Below are 20,250 nucleotides of genomic sequence, written 5' to 3'. Positions count from 1 at the left end.
TCATTTTTGGAGGCTGGAGAAAGAAAAAAAAAGCATGCTGGACAAGCCCCTAATGATCACAACTTGAGCTCTTGCCTTTTTAATTACCCACCCAGGCCTGACTGAGTCTCACAAAGCTCTCCAGCCCCGAGAATGGAGTGGCGCAGATGGAACAAAAACAGGCCAATTCCTTGGGAAGGATGCCCTCTGAACCCAGCAGCTAATGCAGCCCCTGCTGCTCCAGCCTGTCATTATTGTTGTTGCAGAGGAGGAGGAAGATGGCACTCCAAAACAAGGCCACCACCGCTGAAGTCATGGTCCACAGGCCATGTGAGAAGAGCTTTGGTGGAGAGCTCCTCGGTGACGCCACCGCCGAAGCACCTTCAGCACAGACTGTAACTCTTATTAAGCATTTTAATCTGATCTGGAAAACAAGAGGCGCTAATGGCCGCCGCTTGTTGTAACATTTCGTCACAGACTCGAGAGCATGTAGGTTAGCAAAGATGGCGTCGCCTTTCAGCGTGTGGGGCCGCCCCCCTCCCGCCCCTCTCAAGGTGCTGCGATGGCCTCAGGCCCCTGTCACTCATGTGGCTCATCAGTCAGCCTCATCTACAGAATCTGACTTTATCTTAATGAGCTGTTGTTATTCCAGTGAATGAATGGAGACTGCTTCCATTCAGAGAACAAGTTGACCATTATCACATTAACACAGTTTCTCCTGATGTCTGTCTGTCCAGCAGGGAAAAATCTTTAAGAAATGTCCGCTTGTCCGTTGCCTTGATCCCATTCGGACTCCCAGACAAGACGGTGTGTCCTTGTCTGTATTGTCTGTGCTCTTCATTGCGTTTCCTATTGTCATATCACATTCCTGTGTGTAGAATGTGTGTGTGTGTGTGTGTGTGTTTGGAGGTGGGGGGCTTAATTCCAGACATCCTGCTCTTATTGTTGACCGCCCCAGGTCGACCGCTGCTCAACATGTCAGGCTGAAAGAGAACAAAATGGGGCCCGTGCCACTGAGAGCGATCAAACACACACACACACACACACAATCACACACAGAAAAACACACTTCTAGGTCTGCTTCAATGTCTGAGGTGACATGTAAGGACATTCATCGCTAATGTAGACACGCAGTATTTGAAAAAAGTTGAATGTTGTACTTTTCTCAAGAATGAAATAATTCAATGAACACTTCTACAGATCACTGGATGTTCAGATCAGTTTGATGCTGAGTTTGATCGGTCTGAGACACCCTGATCAATATTTTAAATGACTTCGTCCTCCTTAAGCTCAGTTTCTGAGTTCTGTGGGAAACAGAGGATTTTATACACTAATAGATATATTTTGAGATAAGAAAGTACATTTTCTCATTAAGCTAAAGGAAAAAAGGTGATATAATTGCAGCCCTGTGTTACTGGGTTGTTAAAAATAAAACAGATTTTAAGTTTTTGTGAAAAATGCAACAAAATCAGATTTGATGTATGAGAGTTTTTTAAAAAAACACACTGAACAAATAACATGCTGACGATGTTACAAAAGCAACATTTTAATACTGACTTTTGTTGAAAAATCAAGCTTCTTCATCTTTTATTACATATCTTGTACACACTTCAAGCCTTTTTTTTTTGCAGATATTCTGATATGACAGCTCACAAAACCTGTAACCAAGTAACGAAAGTTTGAATGACTGCGATTTACTGTCATCAAATAAGGGAAGCAAAACAACTGAATTACAGGCCCTGAGAACACAAGTGTTTATATCATCACCAGTCTCTCCAATATTGAATAACTGTCTGTTTTTCCCCAAACAGAAACAAATACACAACATTTAGGAAATAAAACCTTCATATGAACAAAATAAATGTGACAAATCAACATTTTTATACACAATATCTAAAATAGCAAAAGTGCAAATAGGACACAATCAGTAACTGACAGCACATCCTGTCCCCTACATTCACTCCGAGATATCCTGTGCTACAGCTCCCTCTTGTGGTTTACATTGTGAAGGCACAGTTTTGCACAACATAAAACAAATGAAACCACCAGACCCGAGTCATAACAAAAGTAAATAAATTAGGTCCAGATATTCTGAGTCATTCGACCAATGAGTCAGGTTCTCCCCTTTCCTCTGAAGGTTCAGGATTCCCTGAGGTTTATTTTTCTAAAAGTGCACAAGCTAAAAATGCTGAAAAACTGAGACAAAGAATAACTTGCTGAGACAGATGTGACTTTCTCTGCTTCCACAAATCATTTCAAGCTGTAAAAACTAAAGGTCCCATCTGCTCAAGACAGAAATATGTAAAATCAGCATTTTCAAAGTACCATAAACAAGTCAAGTTATCACTTTTCAGACCTCTTTCTGCAATCGGGGAATGATGGCCTTGCGATAAGTCCGTCTTTCAGAGATATTGCGTCTGACTTTGATCACAGTTGGAGCAGCCGTCTCCAGCTCCAAAGAAGGGCTGGAGTAGGCCCTTTTCAGCCCGCCTTCCTCGTCCTCCTCCTCGCCCGCAGAGTCTGCACACACGGCTTTATCGAACAGGCTCAGGTCTGTGGTGCTCAACGCGCTGTCATCTGTCTTATTCAAGCTCTTCCAGGCCTCTAGCATCTGGATGTAGATCTCATATCGACACATCTGTGGGGGTTTGAAGAAGAGACGCAGGAGACGTTCAAGAGATGCTCATCAGCAGTACAAACACTCATATACACACTCTCTAACTCACAACACCCTACTCTACCTCGTGCTGCAAGTACTCCGCTCTGACACGACGCTCCTCCAGCTCCTTGGCTTTGGCTTTCTTGCTCTCTGCTTGGTTCTCCTGCAGGTACAACAGGTCTGCTTTGAAGGACTCCAGCATTCTTGCATGAGACTGCAGCTGACGCTCCTGGACAGGAAGCAGGACAGAGAAACAGATAAGAAGGTTTCACGTAAATCAGTTTATGCAAATCCAAAGTTATTACCCCTGTCTCAAGCGGGAGACGTGAAGCATGCGGGAAAGTTTACAGTACAGATGTGTATCATGGAAACTGTGCACAGTGTGATTAAGTGTAAGTGTATTATGATCATTAGTTAAACGGTAAAAATAAGCTTTTTCATTGCATTGTGACTTTAGATGTTCCATCATCACATGAATCAGCACATAAGTTATTTTTGACGTTTTTCATCAGAAAGGAGAAAAAAAAAGAGAAGTAGGATGACAGAAAGAGGAGATATGCACAACATCATAACAAGGGAGGGAAGACTTTTGAAAACAGTCATACTTGGTTTAAAAATAAATTTGATTCAGTAAAAACAATACTAATATACTGATACTAATACTAATACTGATAATGAAATCAAATACAGGTGGGAGTGTGTACCAGAGTCTGAACAGACTGTGAGGCGGGCAGGATCGGTCTGCAGAACCTCCTCTGGGAGCCGACAGCTGCAGGGAACGGAGGCGAGGAGTGAAGAGCCGAAACCAGGTTAATGCGGCTGATCCATGAATTCATCTCCACTTTGGATCTGAGAGGAAAACAAGCAGCGCTGTGAGTGCCGAACACACACACGCGCACACACACATAAATGAATATTCCAGCTGTGCTGCAACTTACGAGGCCTGAAAGAGGAAAACCCTCCAGTCAGCAGTCTGAAGACGGAAGACGTGCGGCTTCTTGGTGTAGTCGGCTGCCTGCTCTGCCAGGGAGTGGTGCACGCTCACCACTTCCTCATTAATCTGCTGATCCTTCCTATAATCATCCTGATACACACACACACACACACACAGACATAAGAGGAGTCATTACAGAAATATATTAACAATAATAAAATATATAAAATCATACTTGCATGAAGGTACAAAACCTTACTGACCTTCTGTAAGTAGAGGACCATTCCCTTCAGCACTCCACAGAAAGTCTTCCAGCTTCTTTTCCCCCACGGAGCTAAAACACACGAACCAGAACTTAACATCATTACAACTCAAATAGAAATTATTCAAATGCAGGATTCAACAACTGTTGCTGTCTACAGCATTATCAAAATGTCCAAGAAGTATCTCAACGATACAGAATATAATTAGTTGAAATTTTATTTGATTTCTTTATTTCTTTAACTAACACGAGTTGCTAATCCAGTGTGTATTTCTTCTGGGAGTGAATAATGTTAACTGCATTACCCAAAAAAAATAATTTGCATGAAATGAAGATTAATTGAAACAAAAAGCAAATTAAATTAAACATTAAATCTCATTACACCACTGCCACATCTTGTTTGTTTTCTCAGACTACATCAACACTACATTTTCATTTTAAAGATCTCCGACCACACAAGCATTTTAACACTGTTTCAGATATAATCTCCGTCCATACTAACACGCCCGAAAATGCATATCACATGACCATTCATGTACACTGGGCATGTGCGTATCCTTATTTTTACAGCAGTTTGTCTACTTTGTGGTTGGTTGCTTAGTTGTAGAAAATACTACAGAGGAAGAACAGCAATGAGAGATTTTTTTGCTGGGACCGACGACGAGATGGAAATGTTACTGAAGGTAACACAAGGCGTTCAAGGTGGTGGAAAACATAGATTGGGAGTTGACGAATCAGGGAAGGACACGTCGGGAGTTTTCAAACTAAAAAGGGATCAGCTGCGTTTTCAAAAGTCTCAGTTTTAGAGGTTCGAAAATGTAGTAGTGTTGTGAGTAGTGTGGACGCTAGGCATACGTATTATTGTGGATGTAACCTTAGTTTGACAGGTAAGACATGAGAGTTTTGCCTCCTGAGGTCAACTGTGGATTCAGAATTGATTCAGTTGATGAAATAACTTCAATAATCCAAAATAGGGCTGTGTGATATGACCAAAATCTCATATCCCAATAACGACACCCAATATAGCAACTTTTCTGTAAATTCAAAGAATAAATGGTCTGTCCATCTTTTGCACAAATACTTTTATTGGCTTTTTACTTGTGGAGCTTTTATTGCACTTAAAGTAACGAGTATAGTTGTCGTCAACTCGAGTACTTCACCTAGTTCACCGCGCTGCACACACACGGAGGGCTCACAGTGAACCATCAGTTAAATCGACTAATTGTTTCAGCTCTAAAGTTAAGCGTTTAACTAGGGCAGATGAAACTAGCACAGCCATAAATGACAGCAAAACGCAGCAGAGACTCTCACACTGACCTGAAATGAAATGAGTGCACATAAATTAAATAAATAACATCAATAAAGATTGTCTCTACTGCGTTTTGCTGTCATTTATGGTCGTGCTAGTTTCCTCTGGTCTCTGTGGTTCACTGCAGGCAGGCCTGAGCAGTCCGTGTGTGTGCAGCGCAGCACAGGAGAGACAGACAGAGCTGGAGAGCTGACGACAACTAAACTCCTTACGTTACTGTAACTACAATAAAAGCTTTGTGAGTAAAAAGCCAAGAACAGTAATTTATCAATGTAATCCGCGTAAAAGATGGACAGACTCCAAATGACGAAAAATATTGGTGTAAAGGTGATTTGTGACACAACGAAATAATCAATAGAGCATAATAAGAAACAATAGACGTTTTTCTCTCATCACACGATACCGTCATATCGCACAGCCCTATTCCAAAATAATTTTATTTAGTAAAACTAAGTGTTCTCTTTTGAAATAAAAATTTTGGGTAAAATTGTAGCTTTACTGACCATATTCTTGATATTTTCTGTTGCCAGCGGCCCGTATTTTTACAGCCATGTTACAATACACATCCTCCTCTTCAGACGCCATAGCAAAGCCAAACATCATAAATAAAAACATCATTCTAATGTTTTCTTTCTGCACATAAACCCACACCAAACCCCGTCTGAGATGATATCCAACATCGGTTTAGATTTTTTAACGTCACATTAACTAAATCACAGACTCTGCCTTCAAATAAATTACCGTCCTTAAAGGCAAGACAAAACATAGCTGACAAACACATAATCCATTTGTTGTTGCGTCTCACTCACTGCGTTTGCCGTCGATATCGGCGTGGAGCTTTCTCTGCAGGAAACCCTGTTTGACCACTGAGGCCTTCTTGTCATGTGGAACATCCTGGAAGGGGTTACTCTTTGACCGCATCGTTGCGTCATCTGTGCCGTCCTCTGAAAACACGGAGCTCTTCAGCTCCTCCTCATCACTTTAGCACGCAAAGGAAAATGATTATGTGTGAGATTATATATGTGAGGGATGTGATAAGAGAGAGGGAGAGGAAAATCAAGTTTCAAGGTGAAAATGAAAACCGTCCACTTACACAGCCCATTCCAGTGGTTCACTCTTAATGGAATTGTAAAGACTCTGAAATGCAGATGGAGAAGAGAAAGTTTAATAATCTTTCCACCTACTTGGACTTGGCTTTGCTCATTTAAATGTGTCTAAAAATATCAACTAAAGCCTTACTTTCAGGAGGTCTTTGCTGTAGTTTTCCCCATCATTCATCCCATCCAGGTTGGACACAAACTTAGAGGAGGACATGCATTTTCCTACATTCTGTTAAAACACACAAAACATGCGGTTAACGAAATGACTCACACACACACATACAAATCACCTGGTAATAAAATGCTATGTCAAAACAAGATTTAAGATGTCATTACTCATTTCTGTTACAGTCATAAATGTTTCCCCACCTGTCCATGCAAGTCAGTGTTGAGAAGCATCAAAGCACATGTGAGAGCCAACACAGCCTCTGAGGATGTAAAAAAAAAAAAAAAAAAAAAAAAAAAGAGGGAAAATGACACATGCATCTTGTCACATGTGAGAGCACACTGCCGTATCTCTGAGCAGGAAACAATATCGAGTAAAAAAGTAAAGAGATCCTCACCTGAAGAGGAAAAGGCGTCCGGGTTGCACTGATGGAAGCGGCAGGAGAAATGCTGCAGCACTCGCTCTCTCTCCTGGGTCTCTCCTATCAGTATAACCACTTTCAGAAAAGACCTGAGAGAAGGAAACCGAAAGAGAATAAAACATTAATGAGCCTTCTGAGATGTCGCTGCATGCAACCTAAGCTCCACCTCTGTAACTCTTACCTCAAGGCATGATCCAGAGTTTGCCCGGTGAAGTCAAAAAATTTGAGGTATTCCTCTCCGACAGAGCGACTGAAGTCATTACTGCAGAGAGAAAAAAACAATCAGTTATCACCATTTTAATTCTTAACTCATGTTTAACTCAGTATCTTGATATTAATAATGGGACAATATTTGGGGATGATTATTAGAGCTTTAATGCCTCGTTTAATTTGAACCGGTGACAAAGGAGGAGGAGGATGTGGTCTGGATAAAAAAAATCATGTGACGTCTTGAATCTGATGGCAATAGAGGAATTCTGTTTATTTCACAAACTGTCAAAAAGTTCAACCGTAATGTGAATTTTAAGAACAGGGAAGGACTTTTTTTTAGCTACTGTATCAAAATGTGATGACAACTATAACCAAAATAACATGATGACATGTACAGCAGTCCTGTATCACAAATTAAAGGGGTATTTCAGCGATTTAGTGTTGCACTTACATAAAATTGTGGAACTATTAAACAGATTTTAAATTGCATCTCTCCCTGGCTCCATGCCCACATCTTTCTTTCAGCCTCAACACTTCTAATTTGTTAAACAGACTTTCTATGAAAAAATGTGGAAAAACTCCAAGCCCAGTTCGAGATAAACAGGCGGAAGATAAGCATCACGGGGGTTATTTTCTCAGACGTTAGAAAGCTCCTCCAAAACCACAGAGGACATTTAACAACTGCTTTAATAGGCTGAGCTATGACAGGTAAACTGATTGTTATGTGTAAAACCTGGTGAGTACCTCATAAATGTTATATCAGTATGCAGTATCCATAGCAGCCTCTGTGACAGTGTTTTCGATGATGCTCTGCTTGACATTTACACACATCTGCACCAGTTTCTTTCGACAGCAGCAGAAGAACTGTCTGCTGCTGCAGCTTTGCTCATAACACCAAAAACCAAAAAAATGAAACATATAAAATGTGTGCTTACTCTTTGTCTATGTGCTTCACCACATCTACACGTTGGATCCCGTCCAGCTTATGGAGCCGCTCAGCAAGGCGACGGGCCATGTCTTTCTCCATATCACCTCCATTCATATGGGGCACCGCTGTCTCTGTGGGTTTGGGTTGCTCACCGTTTGCCAAAACTGTTCCTCCCACTTCTTCAGCCTGATTAGACGTCTTCTGATTTAACTCAGCCTCTGCTGTCTGCTGTGCAACCTCTGTTTCAGTAGACAGCTGTTTTGTTATTTCTGACTCATCTGTCTTGTCTGGTTCCACAAACTGCTCCGAAAGTGCTGGCTGAGACAAGTCGGTCGTTTGCAGCGACTGCTCATTCTGCTCTGATGGCTCCGTCTGTTCTTGCTGCTCTGCCACTTCAGGGTCTTTTGCTTCGACACAAACTGTCTGCTCTGACTGAGTGGAGTCGTCTACCTGGTCAGAATTTCCAGTTTGGGCTGACTGTTCTGTTGTTTCCATTTGTGGTGACTCTTCCAGATGTTGCGACTGGTCAGACTCTTCACAGTGCTGCTCCTCTGCCTGGATCTGCTCAGACTCTTCAGTTAACGTGAGCTGCTCGGACTCTGCGTGTTCAGGCTGCACTGTCGGCTCTACCTCCTGTGGAGTCGTTTGGTCACAATCTTGTTGCTCTGAACAACCTGTACTCTCCGGGTTTTCAGTCAGCTCTGGTATCTCTTGAGAGTTTTCTATCCTCTCTGCATTATCTGCCTCCTGTATCGATGGTTCTTCGTTGTTGTCCTGTTGTTGAGCAGCCTCTAACTGTTCAGGGTCCACCTCCTCATCTACATCTTCGCACATTTCTGGCTCTTCAGTCTGACTTGCAGGATCTTCATGTGACCGTTCTATTACCTCTATGTCCTCTTCAGTCCCAGAGTGCAGACTTTCCTCCGAAATATCTGACTGTTGCAAATTAATTAGCTTATCTGGGTTTATAGCTAGTCCAGTACTGTCAGTTGGTTGTGGCTCTACAGGAGCCTCCCTACAAAATGCGGATGAAATATGCAATGTAGTTAATGTTATATGGCATGTATTTAACATGATGAAAGCACAGAAAGTCCATGATACTCACACATCATTCAGACAGCTAACAGTGTTTTCCTCTCCACTTTCTTCATTACAGGACAAGTTTGTCTCACTTGGCTCCTCTTCAACCACGCCTCCTTCCTCCCTGTCTTCTTCAGTCTTGACACTATTAACCGAAGTTTTCTCTTCCTCTGAGTCTGTCTCACAAGACAGAACGTCTAGATCCTGTTGTGCTTCTGGTCTTAAATCTATAATACTGTCCGTGTCATCCTCCGAGCTTTCGATATCCTCAAGAATATCAATTAAGTCCACAGTTTCAACGGCGTCTGACGCATCTGAGTGTCCTTGCTCTTCTTCTGAATCTGTCCTTAGAGGGGTATCTGGAGGATCTTACAGAAACAGGTGAACATGACAGTTAAGCAGTTAAACCAAAACTAATTTCTAATTTACATAAACAGGCCAGAATTACACAAAACTACAAAAGAATCATGAGTGTTATTCTCAAAAAACAGCAAGCAACTACGATAGAAACATGTGCTATTGAATTAAAATGTGTTGCGCTGAGTGTTACGTACCATTGTTGCCATCTAACAGCTCATGCTTTGAGTCTTCCTTTTCCTGTGTTGCTGCCTCTTGCACATCTACAGCATCACATGGCTGGAAATTGCAACACAGGGCATCGATCATGAACTTTCATGAAAGTTGTGTGAGAAAACTTGTGATTGCCGGTGGTATCATGAGTAAGAGGCTGCCCTCTGAGCCTCATCTGAGCGACGTTATTTCCGCACTATTCCTCCCACGTCTGCTAAACTTATTACATTAACCTACACATGAAGATCTAAACAGATAAAGACTTGAGGTGGCGAGGCCCAAGTCAAGTCTACACTCACTGAAAGATGGGCTGATGACACAGGAAATTGTAGCTAAAGGTGTTTATACACACAGAAATAGACAGAATTCCAAGCACCCTGGTGGCCTCATGGTTAAGGCGAATACCACAAAACCACAACATCCACACTTCAACTCCTTGCCAAGGGACCTACACTGTATGTCATACCCCTCTTTCTCTCGCCCTACATTTTCTGTCTCTACACTGTCTGTCAAATTAGGGCAACAGCCTGAAAAAATCATCTTCAAAAAATAAATAGACCAAATTCTAAAGAACAGCAGCATTACATGACATCTCTTCCTGCCTCTCTTCACACACAGTACATACCTCAGAGCCATTTCCAGCGAATTCTTGATCTGAGTTCAGAAAAAGCCACGATTCACTCCCATCCTGCTCCTCTCGGTCCTCTTGTGTTAAAAGCTCAGCATTAACGTCTTGAGATTGCTGAAGTGACGGGGAAGTGGTGTCTCTACTCATCACACTGCCAGAGTCCAGCTCATTGGCTAAGCTGCTGTCAATTATGAGAGAGGGCGTCTCTGAGGCAGTATCGGGCATGTCCCACTGCACTGTGGCAAAGGAAAGTGGAGCAGTGGTAATGCTCATGGGGCGCACCGGCCATATTATTTGCTCCCACTGCTCAGGCTCCTCAGGACTCTCCTGCTCAGCCTCCTCAGGACTCTCCTGTCCAGCCTCCTCAAGATTCTCCTGTCCAGCCTCCTCAGGATTCTCCTGTCCAGCCTCCTCAAGATTCTCCTGTCCAGCCTCCTCAGGACTCTCCTGTCCTCCCTTTAGGGAGACATGAAGCTGTTCTGTCCCGTGTTCCTCATTTATCTGCACCTCTGACACAATAGCCTCCTGTTCTCCATTGATGTATGGGTGGTCTGTAGAGGTATATGAGTCTTGCTGAGGCTGTTGAAGGACTGAATCTGTAATATCTGGCAGAGAGGAGCTCAAATTTTCTTCCTCCATGAGCGTCTCCCTCAGTCAGTGTAGCTGTCGGGGTGTTTGTGGGTGAAAGATGTTGTAGCTGTAAATGCTGTCAGGCTACAAAATGTCCTCCTCTGCTGTAAGAAGGATGATCATCTTGTAAGGTCACATAAATGTAAGATCCTGAAGTGTGATACCGACTCCAATAGCCCCATTCACAGATCTGTGACAAAAGAAAACATGTTAACCAACAAATGTTAAAAAATATTTAACCACACCCACCTCTGAAGCAACCTGACAAGCTCTTCCCTTGAATTTTCAGTCAGACACATGTGGCTGGAAAAGCCTGAAGTTGTATTACAACAAAATAAAATAAAGTGGTTCATCATGATCTATTTAAATGCTAGATTTAAAAAAAAACAAGTTGGGCGAATTTCCAGGAGTAACATCTGATTAGCTGATAGACAAAAAAGCCATTCATAAGACTCTACTATACTTGATTGTAGAGCAGTATTGATAATTCAGAAATGGGCTGTCTAAACAGTGGCTCTGTTTTTTTCTGTTCATCTGTGATAAAGAGTAAATTTAACACATTACACATTACACATCACCCTGCAAAAGCAAAACTGACATAAAATCATTCATACAGAACACGTAGCACAAAATTACTACACACACTCACCACCATAATCCTGTCTGCAGAAAGTTTTTGTCTGTTTTTTATTCCATGCTGATCATTTGACTCGTTTTCTTGATTATTTTTTGGCGTAGACTCACAGATGCACAGTGCAATGACTTAAATGCAATGACTGAAATCTTACCAGACGCACATTTCTACTTCCTGACCACAGACAAAGAAAATCATTCGAGCAAGCGAGAGAGGCAGAAGGAAAGAGAGGCAGATAGAGGTGTTTGATGCGGATTGAGAGGGTGGGGCTGAGGAGTTGTTTCTGGTGTGCAGTTTAACTGTCTGCGTCCTATGTTTATCATATTATCGCCACGCCGCACTGTGACCCTGGCTGATGGATAAGACCGTGGAAGAGTCAAAACATGTGTTCACATCATGTTGCCATCACAAAGCGAGGACATCTCTCTGAACAATGCCAAGGCCAGAAAAAGAACATTAACAAAAAAAATAATAATCCCTGCTTGTACTGTGATAAATACATATTCTGACTGCTGCAGTTTGAACTCACCTTCATCTACAACTCCCTTTCTGTTACACTTTTTTTTATATATCTCTCTCTCTATCTTCATAATTCACGTCATGCAACCAACATCCGGGACAGACCTTGACCACATTTCCTGTGTGGGTGCTCACTTCTCAGTTCCTGTAAGGGTGCAAAGAGTGCTTCGTGTTCGAGAGTTATCCGAGACTAACAACGACAATCAACTGTAAATGAATCAGTGAGGAACTAAAAAAAAAAGTGGAGATACTGTAAATTAAATTCTATTAAACATTTGAAATCCAGTATTATCTTTCTAGAGGTTTTCAAGTTGGCTGAATTTAAAATTATTTGGACCCTTCTGTCATTATACAGTACTGATTACATTTAATTATATAAAAAATAGTGTTTCACATGATCACACAGTTAATCTTCTCTGTGTGATGTTATCCTTGGTGCCATTGTTGATGATAAAAACTGTAGAAAAAAAATACACAGATGACTGCAAAGAGTTCCATAAAGAAACACTTTTTCAGCCTCCTCAAATAGAAGACAAGAATAAATTAGGATATTTTCAGCCAAATCTAATATAATCCAGATGCACTGCAGATTACCCTAAATGGAAAATACCAAGAGAAGTTTCTTACAATACATAGGAAGTTTATACTGCACATCATAGCCTTAAGGGGATGTTAACACAATAATAAGGAGAAGTACAAATTCTAAAAAAAAAACATATAACAGAGAAGAAAAAAATAAATAGGGGAACATCGCTAAACTAGTTGAAGTGAAAGTTCTGAAAGAGCGAATGAATGTGTGCATGTATATAATAATAGAACCTGTCAATAGAGGATACACACTGCTTAGTATGTCATTCATTACCACCAGTGAACATGGCGCACACATTAATTTCAACATTTTCAAGCCTCAAAGAACAAAACGATCTCATTAAAAGGAATCTTTTCAACTGTGAAGCATGACTTACCACCCTTCAGGCTCTCTGCAGCAACATCATATGATCAGCCAGCTTGTGAGGTTTTAAGTCAGGTCTTGTGGGAGGGAGAGACACACAACTCTGTTGCACTGTCAAAGAGCACTGCCTTCTCATTCACTCGCACACATACATACACACAAGCATACAATTACCCCCTCAGTTGATTGTGTCTGAACCTGCTGCGCACAACAAACAAGCCTCACATCCACACTCTCTTTAAGCCAGGCAGCTTTTTAGTCTGTGGTGTCGCATACACAATACATGCAAGTCACAAGTCCTAGTCTGGACCCGGTCCTCTTCCTTCTTTGTGCTTCCTGTCCATTTTGAATAGATCAAGATCAGACTTCCGTCTCCCCCTCCGTCTTGCTCGTCTCTCTGCAGATTCAGCTAGGAGAGAAAAAGGGGAGAATTCAGAGGAGGGATAAAAGGAGAAAGCTGCTGAGTTGCAGCAAAGAGGAAGAAAAGACCCTTTGTGATTGGCAGATGACTCAGGAGCTCAAAGACACCTGAGAGGCCTCAGTCTACACCCACTGCCCTGAGGGCAATGCAAGCAAATACCAGTCAGGTGAGGGGAGTGGCTCAACTTCATTCCTGCAAATGACAACAGCAGGAAAGATGTGGTAAAACCAGAAGGCATCCAGATTCAGAGTGCACAAATCATCAGACTTGCAAATAGTTTTGTCACTTTCTTGGCTGAGTTTCTGGCTGTCAGGTAGGAAAGTCTATTGTCCTGGGTAATGAAACTGTTTTTTAGGCTTAACGTTACCTATAAGAACAAGGCAACATTCTACTTTTAATACTCATTTTCCTTCTATTTTTATTTGAACTTGTTTCTTTAGTAATGCCTTTATGTGTTTCATTGACGTAACCTAATTAAATTGTAAGTTTTATTTAAATTGGAAATGGTTTTAGCATTATATTTTTAGTATTACTGATTGTATTATTGATTGCATCATTACCTGGAGTTAGAATCGTTCAATTGATTAGCGGTTAGCATCATTTGCAAAAGCATTATGATCCTATTAGCACCGGCGTTTCGCATTTTAATATAACGCTAATTATCGTTAGCGTTTCAGTTATTTTTTTGTCGTTAACTACAGAGTATTAGCACATTAAGTAATATTATGTAACATCAACATTCATTCAATCATTATGTATCATGAGCATGCTTGTTAGTAGCGTTTTCAACTTTAGTGCTAGTTAGCATCAGTGTCATTAGCATGAATAGCATTAAGATAACCGTTGCTATTAAAGTATTAGCATTACCGTTACCTAGCATTTATGTGAGCATCCTGGCAGTTGTAAGTTAGTTGCTTCTAGCTAGCAGTTGTAGTAGCTAATATAGTAGTAGTGATACTAGTGGTGTTAGTGGTAGTAACCCAATAGTGCTGCTATACTTTTCCAGTTTTTCTTGTTGTTATTTACACACTATTTTAACACCATGGTGGTTATTTGTGTAACTAAACGTCTCACAGTAACGTTAGCTAAGGCCCCGGCTAGTCTAACGTTGCACTCCACACCAGCAGCGGCGCTGCAGAGCTGCGCGCCGCCAGCAAAACAACACCAGCTTCTCCTCGTCGTCACTTTCGAGCGACTGTCACACCGCTTTGTCTGTTCCGCACACGGCAGCAGAGCAGCACACACCCTCTTTTTTGTCCAGATAGTTTCAGCTGTGCACAAACCACCTGGTGAGGTTTCCACAGCCGCAGCCGCTCGGTCTAACATGGCCAACGATCTGAAAATGCTCCTGGAGTCTTCACTGAATGAGATCTTTAAAGCGACAGTGAGCGACATTCTGGACTCAGTGGACAGGACCCTGTCCGAGTACCAGGGCAAAATACAGAGGATCGAGTCCGAAAATGAGGGCCTGAGACGGCTGCTGTTTGCAGAGAAGAGCGCGGCGGAGTCTGCTGCTAGAGGTACGATGGCCGGTGTATCGGTGTAACGAGTGACCGTGTTACCTTGTGACTTTCGGCCGAATGGTTGCTCGTAGTGACCATAGAGTCAATAGTGACGGCAGCTGTTGAAAACACGAACAGAACACGTACCTGTCCTCTTAAAAGCCTGTAATTTGACCTTAGTCATTTTAAAATACATAGTTAACTGTGATTAATATCTACGCCAACCACTGCGAGAGTTAAATTGTGCTCAGCAAGAAGCATTCACCTCTCATAGTGTTTTTTATAATGTGGGAAACAAAACGTAGCCTACCTTAGGATTTTATACTTTAATTCTCAGTCGGAAAGTAGCTCATATTCAACCAATTAACCTGTATAATGTTAAATTCCTCATTAGACGCTAGCTGCTCTGCTAATCTATTTGTTTCCCTACATTAAAAGTAGCTACAAGAGATGTGAATGCTTCTTGTACATCATGTATGACAAAAAGGACCAGACGAATATATACTGTATTGAATATTCAATAATTTAAGACTTTTCAACAGCTGCCGTCACCACGACAACCGTGGACGCATCTGGCTAAAAGTCACCAGTTAACACGGTCACTCGTTAAACCGTAACACCTACACTCGGTAAATATTGGAGCATGTCTGTGTTTGTTGTCCACTGTAGCTTCATGTGGTCACTGACCTTTTGTTCAAGCAGCCCCAGCAGTGACAACAAACTGTGCCTGTTTGTGTGTGTGTTTACTAGACTTAAAGATCCCCTCCAGACATGTTTAAGATGTATGTAAAGCAGACTGCTTTGAAAAATAATGTGTGTCTGATATAGTTTTTCCACAAAAAAGTTATATATTTCATCTCAAATATTTTGCTGTTGAACACAGGATGTCTCCTACTTCACTGTAAAGTTCATTCTCAGTGTTTGTGCACTGCAGGCTTCAAATTTCTACATCACATTTGTGTAAATATTGGACCAGGATTGGACCAAATTGGACCCTTAAAATTTGATTATCCATGAGCACAGAGAAACTTTCCACTTTTAGCAGATAAACAGCCTCCTAGTTTCAAATTCTGCACATACATCATTCTACACAGCGAAGCTTAAACATTCAACTGTAGGAACAAGAAGCGAAACACATTTTTGAGTGGAGAGGGGCTTTAAATAAAAAGTAGCAATATGACAGTAAAAAAAGCAGAAGACCACAAGCAGACGTAAACAATGCAGGTTTCAGCACATTCAAAACTGGGTGTTGCAAATGTTTATGGAGCAGTATATGCCTGATCACTTTGTAATACAGTAATGACTATAGTGTAATGTAATACCATTGTTATCACAATGCAACACAGACAATTTTACATACACAGTGCATCAAAACATGTATGAGTTTCAGTGTTTCATAGATAGTTGATGAATCAGCGTCTGCTACACTGTCAGTTTGAGCCTGACTAAAACAACACACACAGCAACAAAATATGTGTCAATCCATTTATGTCAGACAGACATAATCTGTTTATCTTAAAATGTAAACTTAACACTTAGCTCTTCAGCCTGGATTTAGACTACAATCCTTTATGGCCACTATTTATTTTGTTCACTTACTTTATTGTATTAGTGTTTTTAAGTGTTTTCTTCTCTCCCTCTAAATTAATGCTACTGTTGCTTTGTGTCTGTGCTGGATGTGCTAGATTGCAACAAGATGTATCTATATGTTGTGTTTACAGATTGTTCTGCTGCCACCAAAGTGGCCAAAAATCAATTAATGCAGCTTGAAATTATAATGAGCCTATACTCAAGTCAGATGACTTATAGTCAGTTAAATTTGTTTTGTTGTTTTGTTGTCTTACATATTACTATGTAAGACTCTAAATTACACTCGGTGCATTTTGTTCATTATGTTGGCCTTTAATTTTCACAGATGTACACAAACAAGATGCCGCTGAAAACTGTGCAACCTCAGAATGGAGCAATCTTTCCATCAGCTCCTCCCAGGGCATGTTCGCCACATCAATATGCAGCAGTGACAAGAAGAGCTCCAGGAGGAGGCACAAAGACAAGATGAGGGAGCGTGTATCCTCTGCTTCTTTTGTGCTGCAGACTAATCACATAGCAGAACAACCATGTGTGAACACGTCAGAGGTAGGTTTGTCCACCCAAACCTTGATATCCATAAAAACGGAGCCTGACCTGGATGACAGCGGCGCTATGGACCTCTCCCAGCCTTCATCCCTTCTCAATCTGACAATGAAGCACATAAAAACCGAGAGCACAGAGGTCAGTTACGACAGTTGTGATGCATATGCACCTCTGCCGCCATCTTCAGGCGTTGGACAGGATTCCAGAGATAGTGACAATGCTGTTAAAGTCACCATTGTTTCTGACAGCTACATGGTGAAGGATGAGGATGGACACTTTATTAAGACAGAGGAAGAGGAGCAGAATGGGGTCTTGCAGTATGGTGACGATGACAAATCAGAGAGGCATGCATTGACATATTACACTGAATCAGAAATTGATCCTGAGGGAACGAGCCGACAGGTTGTGAAGCCAGAAGTAAAAAGGCAGGAGGAAAATAATTCACCTGCTGTTCCTGCAGATGAGTTTTTGGAGATTTGTGACAACTTTTTGCGCTGTCCCATCTGTCCCAAAACATTTAGTCAAGCAAACTCGCTTAACATCCACATCAAGACTCACAGCAGTGAGAAGGCCCACTGCTGCAGCTACTGTGGCAAACGCTTTAGCCGGGCTGACCTCCTCAAATCCCACAAGCGTACCCACACAGGAGAAAGGCCCTATAGCTGCAACATCTGCACTAAAACATACGCACATCCAAGTCAGCTCAGGATACACAAACGCATCCACACTGGAGAGAAGCCGTATTCCTGCTCCCACTGCGCAAAGCGCTTTAACGAGCACAACCAGCTCAAGGTCCACTTGCGGACTCACACTGGGGAGAGGCCTTACAGTTGCCAGGAGTGCGGCAAAACTTTCAGTAATGCAGGAAACCTGCGTATACATGAGAGGATCCACACTGGGGAGAAGCCATACTGCTGCGCTCAGTGTGGGAAACGGTTCAATGGCTTGGGTGACCTCAAAACACATTACAGGATTCACACTGGAGAGAGGCCCTACAGCTGTGAGCTGTGTAAGAAGACTTTCAGCCAGGCAGGCCACCTCACCATACACATGCGGATGCACACAGGAGAAAGACCCTACAGCTGCAAAGAGTGTGGCAAGAAGTTCACGGTGGCCAGCAGCCTTAAACTGCACCAGAGGACTCACACAGGAGAGAAGGAGTACAGCTGCTCGTACTGCAGCAAGAGCTTCAGCAGGTCAGGCCACCTGAAGCGACACGAGCTGGTCCACACCAAAGAGAAGGTCTTCCTCTGCAGCCTGTGTGGCAAGACCTACACTGACCAATCCTCCCTTAAAAAGCACCTAAAGATGCACGCAGCCAAGGAGCAGAAAGCTCAGAGCGAGGCTGAAACAAACCCAGTCAGACCTTCAGGTTCTGAGACACTTTTTCGACACTGTTAAAAATTCCTTGGAGATGAATAATATAGAAGCTGCTGCAATAGGAGTACCCACACACAGAGTTAGAGCTCCCGTCAATTTTATTGGCTGGTTTTGTCAGGTAGGTTTGCCTGAGGAAGACCTGTAGTAGGTCAAAATGTTGCTAATAAAATTGAAGGAAGCTGTGATTCTTGTGTGCAGATACTCCTTGTATTGCAATTTAATTGATTTTTGTATCCAGCACCTAACCCACTGAGGTTTTGTGCACGTGCACATGACTACTTTGATTTGTGATATAAAAGCTGTATGTGGTTTTACAAAAATATGAAATAATCTTAAATCAAGGTCCACTTACTAGATTTCTTTTTTTTTAGCTTTCAACCACATCTTATGGCTTACATCAGCAGATGGAGTTTGCTCATTTGTCAAACACAACTCTAGTCTCACCCTGCCCTATTCATACCCCCCCATATACACCCAATTGTTATTAATGTCACAAATGACAACTGAGCAAACTCTGTTCAAGGATGTAGTGGTTGGTGAGACCAAAAACAAAAAGGCAAGGGGCTGCGTTGGTGGGGGCGGGTTGCTTCAGACGCCTCTGAGATAATGAAATACAATAAGTGAGTTACATTAGAGTAACAGATCAATGATTCCAAAGGCACATCAGACTGACTAGTTTATAATATTATGAAGAATGAATTTACAATTCTAGAAAGTTGTGGCAATCATTTTAAACAGTATGAACACAGCATTTACATTACAAAGCAACCTACCAGGAATGTGTGCTTGCACGTATTTGATTGGCCAACACAGCACCTTGCTGGATGACCCAGGCTCAGTGCCAGAGCTGTCAATGGGGTGTCCCCTTTAAATGAATGAGGAAGGGGAGTTTTTTCACACTGCTGTCTGAATGTGACCTAAAAGGTTGTACGCTGTGGTTGAAAGCTTCAGAAAAAAACCTGTAAGTGGACCTTGAGTGAAGATAATTTGTGAAACTACTGTTCCCACGGTCACAAATGAACTTTCACACTCAAACCTCTATGTGATGTTTGTGGTACAGTGCAATACACCGTTATATTGCTGTGATATAATAGGTCAACATATTTACCAATAGTGTATGATAAATTATTTAAATTTTATTGATAAACTCTAATATTCTCCTTGTAGTCTTCCCTCTCACAACAATGTAAGAGTTAAAGACAGAAGATGGGACCCTAAAAGAACAAGTTCTTTTAAACTTGCTACAGATTTCCAAAATGTTGGTGATACATTTTGCAAGAAAAGACATTTTCATACATCCAATGAAGTGTTTTTGAGGAAGTTACTAAATCCCAGATCCAGTTTTCTGTTCTGCAACTATTCCTGACCTTTGAACTCTCTGTAAAGACGACAAAAGTTCCCCCACAAGTTTTCATTAAATAACAACAATGTTGTTTTCGAATTAAATTGCTTCTACACACATTTATACACTTTGTAGTAGCCAGAGGTTTAGAAGTGTGTGCTCCACCAGATATTCTCAGTGCAGATTATTAATATAATGCTGTATATAGCTTTAACTCTACAGTCAGCGGTTGGATCCATTGACTTGACAAGAATGCATTAATGTAATAATGTTGCTGAAAATTATTTTAGTGCACATATTCAGTACTAATTGACCAGCTTTCAATAGAAAATCAATTATTGTTTTGGAAGCCGTACTGATCTCAAAGAATGTCGAGCTTCTAGATTTGTTGTAGGTTGTTCACTGTACTACCAGGAAATGTGTCCTGACATTAATTATGACACACAGGAGTAAAAGTTCTTGTTTTGATGATACGGCTACTGTTTGTTGTG

General features: G+C 41.6%; 2 protein-coding genes across 8 annotated transcripts; one reads left to right on the top strand and one right to left on the bottom strand.

Moving 5' to 3' along the window:
• Positions 1–1,488: 1,488 nt before the first annotated feature.
• On the bottom strand, positions 1,489–14,668 carry LOC137171246 (PH and SEC7 domain-containing protein 2). 6 transcript variants are annotated; one of them, XM_067575146.1, is made up of 18 exons: positions 14,648–14,668; positions 12,995–13,390; positions 12,040–12,174; positions 10,244–11,066; positions 9,603–9,684; positions 9,074–9,416; positions 7,976–8,983; positions 7,012–7,092; positions 6,807–6,919; positions 6,613–6,671; positions 6,383–6,472; positions 6,237–6,280; positions 5,953–6,122; positions 3,836–3,906; positions 3,577–3,722; positions 3,343–3,487; positions 2,721–2,867; positions 1,489–2,617 (listed from the first exon to the last, which is right to left on the bottom strand). In XM_067575146.1, the coding sequence occupies exons 4-18, from the start codon at positions 10,883–10,885 to the stop codon at positions 2,330–2,332; spliced, it is 3,429 nt and encodes a 1,142-aa protein (XP_067431247.1). In that variant the 5' UTR covers positions 10,886–11,066; positions 12,040–12,174; positions 12,995–13,390; positions 14,648–14,668; the 3' UTR covers positions 1,489–2,329. The 6 variants fall into 6 exon arrangements, with proteins under 6 accessions (XP_067431247.1, XP_067431243.1, XP_067431244.1 ...); XM_067575142.1 differs by lacking the exon at positions 14,648–14,668 and adding an exon at positions 14,270–14,498; XM_067575143.1 differs by lacking the exon at positions 14,648–14,668 and adding an exon at positions 13,510–13,619.
• On the top strand, positions 13,634–19,858 carry LOC137171247 (zinc finger protein 583). 2 transcript variants are annotated; one of them, XM_067575150.1, is made up of 3 exons: positions 13,634–13,715; positions 14,664–14,922; positions 16,820–19,858. In XM_067575150.1, the coding sequence occupies exons 2-3, from the start codon at positions 14,727–14,729 to the stop codon at positions 18,436–18,438; spliced, it is 1,815 nt and encodes a 604-aa protein (XP_067431251.1). In that variant the 5' UTR covers positions 13,634–13,715; positions 14,664–14,726; the 3' UTR covers positions 18,439–19,858. The 2 variants fall into 2 exon arrangements, with proteins under 2 accessions (XP_067431251.1, XP_067431250.1); XM_067575149.1 differs by lacking the exon at positions 13,634–13,715 and having other exon boundaries at positions 14,445–14,922.
• The last annotated feature ends 392 nt before the right edge of the window (positions 19,859–20,250 follow it).

The sequence above is a fragment of the Thunnus thynnus genome, chromosome 19, assembly GCF_963924715.1.
Source record: "Thunnus thynnus chromosome 19, fThuThy2.1, whole genome shotgun sequence".
NCBI lineage: Eukaryota > Metazoa > Chordata > Actinopteri > Scombriformes > Scombridae > Thunnus > Thunnus thynnus.
Note: the sequence above shows the minus strand (reverse complement) of the source record. Positions and strands in the feature narration are given on the sequence as shown.

Coding starts and splice junctions, on each gene's coding strand:
- LOC137171246 (XM_067575146.1), bottom strand. CDS start 10,885: ATGGAGGAAGAAAATTTGAGCTCCTCTCTGCCAGATATTACAGATTCA. Junction 6,123..6,236: donor GAACCACTGGAATGGGCTGT/GTAAGTGGACGG, acceptor TGCGTGCTAAAG/TGATGAGGAGGAGCTGAAGA. Junction 3,723..3,835: donor TGGTCCTCTACTTACAGAAG/GTCAGTAAGGTT, acceptor TGTGTGTATCAG/GATGATTATAGGAAGGATCA.
- LOC137171247 (XM_067575149.1), top strand. CDS start 14,445: ATGGTGGTTATTTGTGTAACTAAACGTCTCACAGTAACGTTAGCTAAG. Junction 14,923..16,819: donor GGCGGAGTCTGCTGCTAGAG/GTACGATGGCCG, acceptor TAATTTTCACAG/ATGTACACAAACAAGATGCC.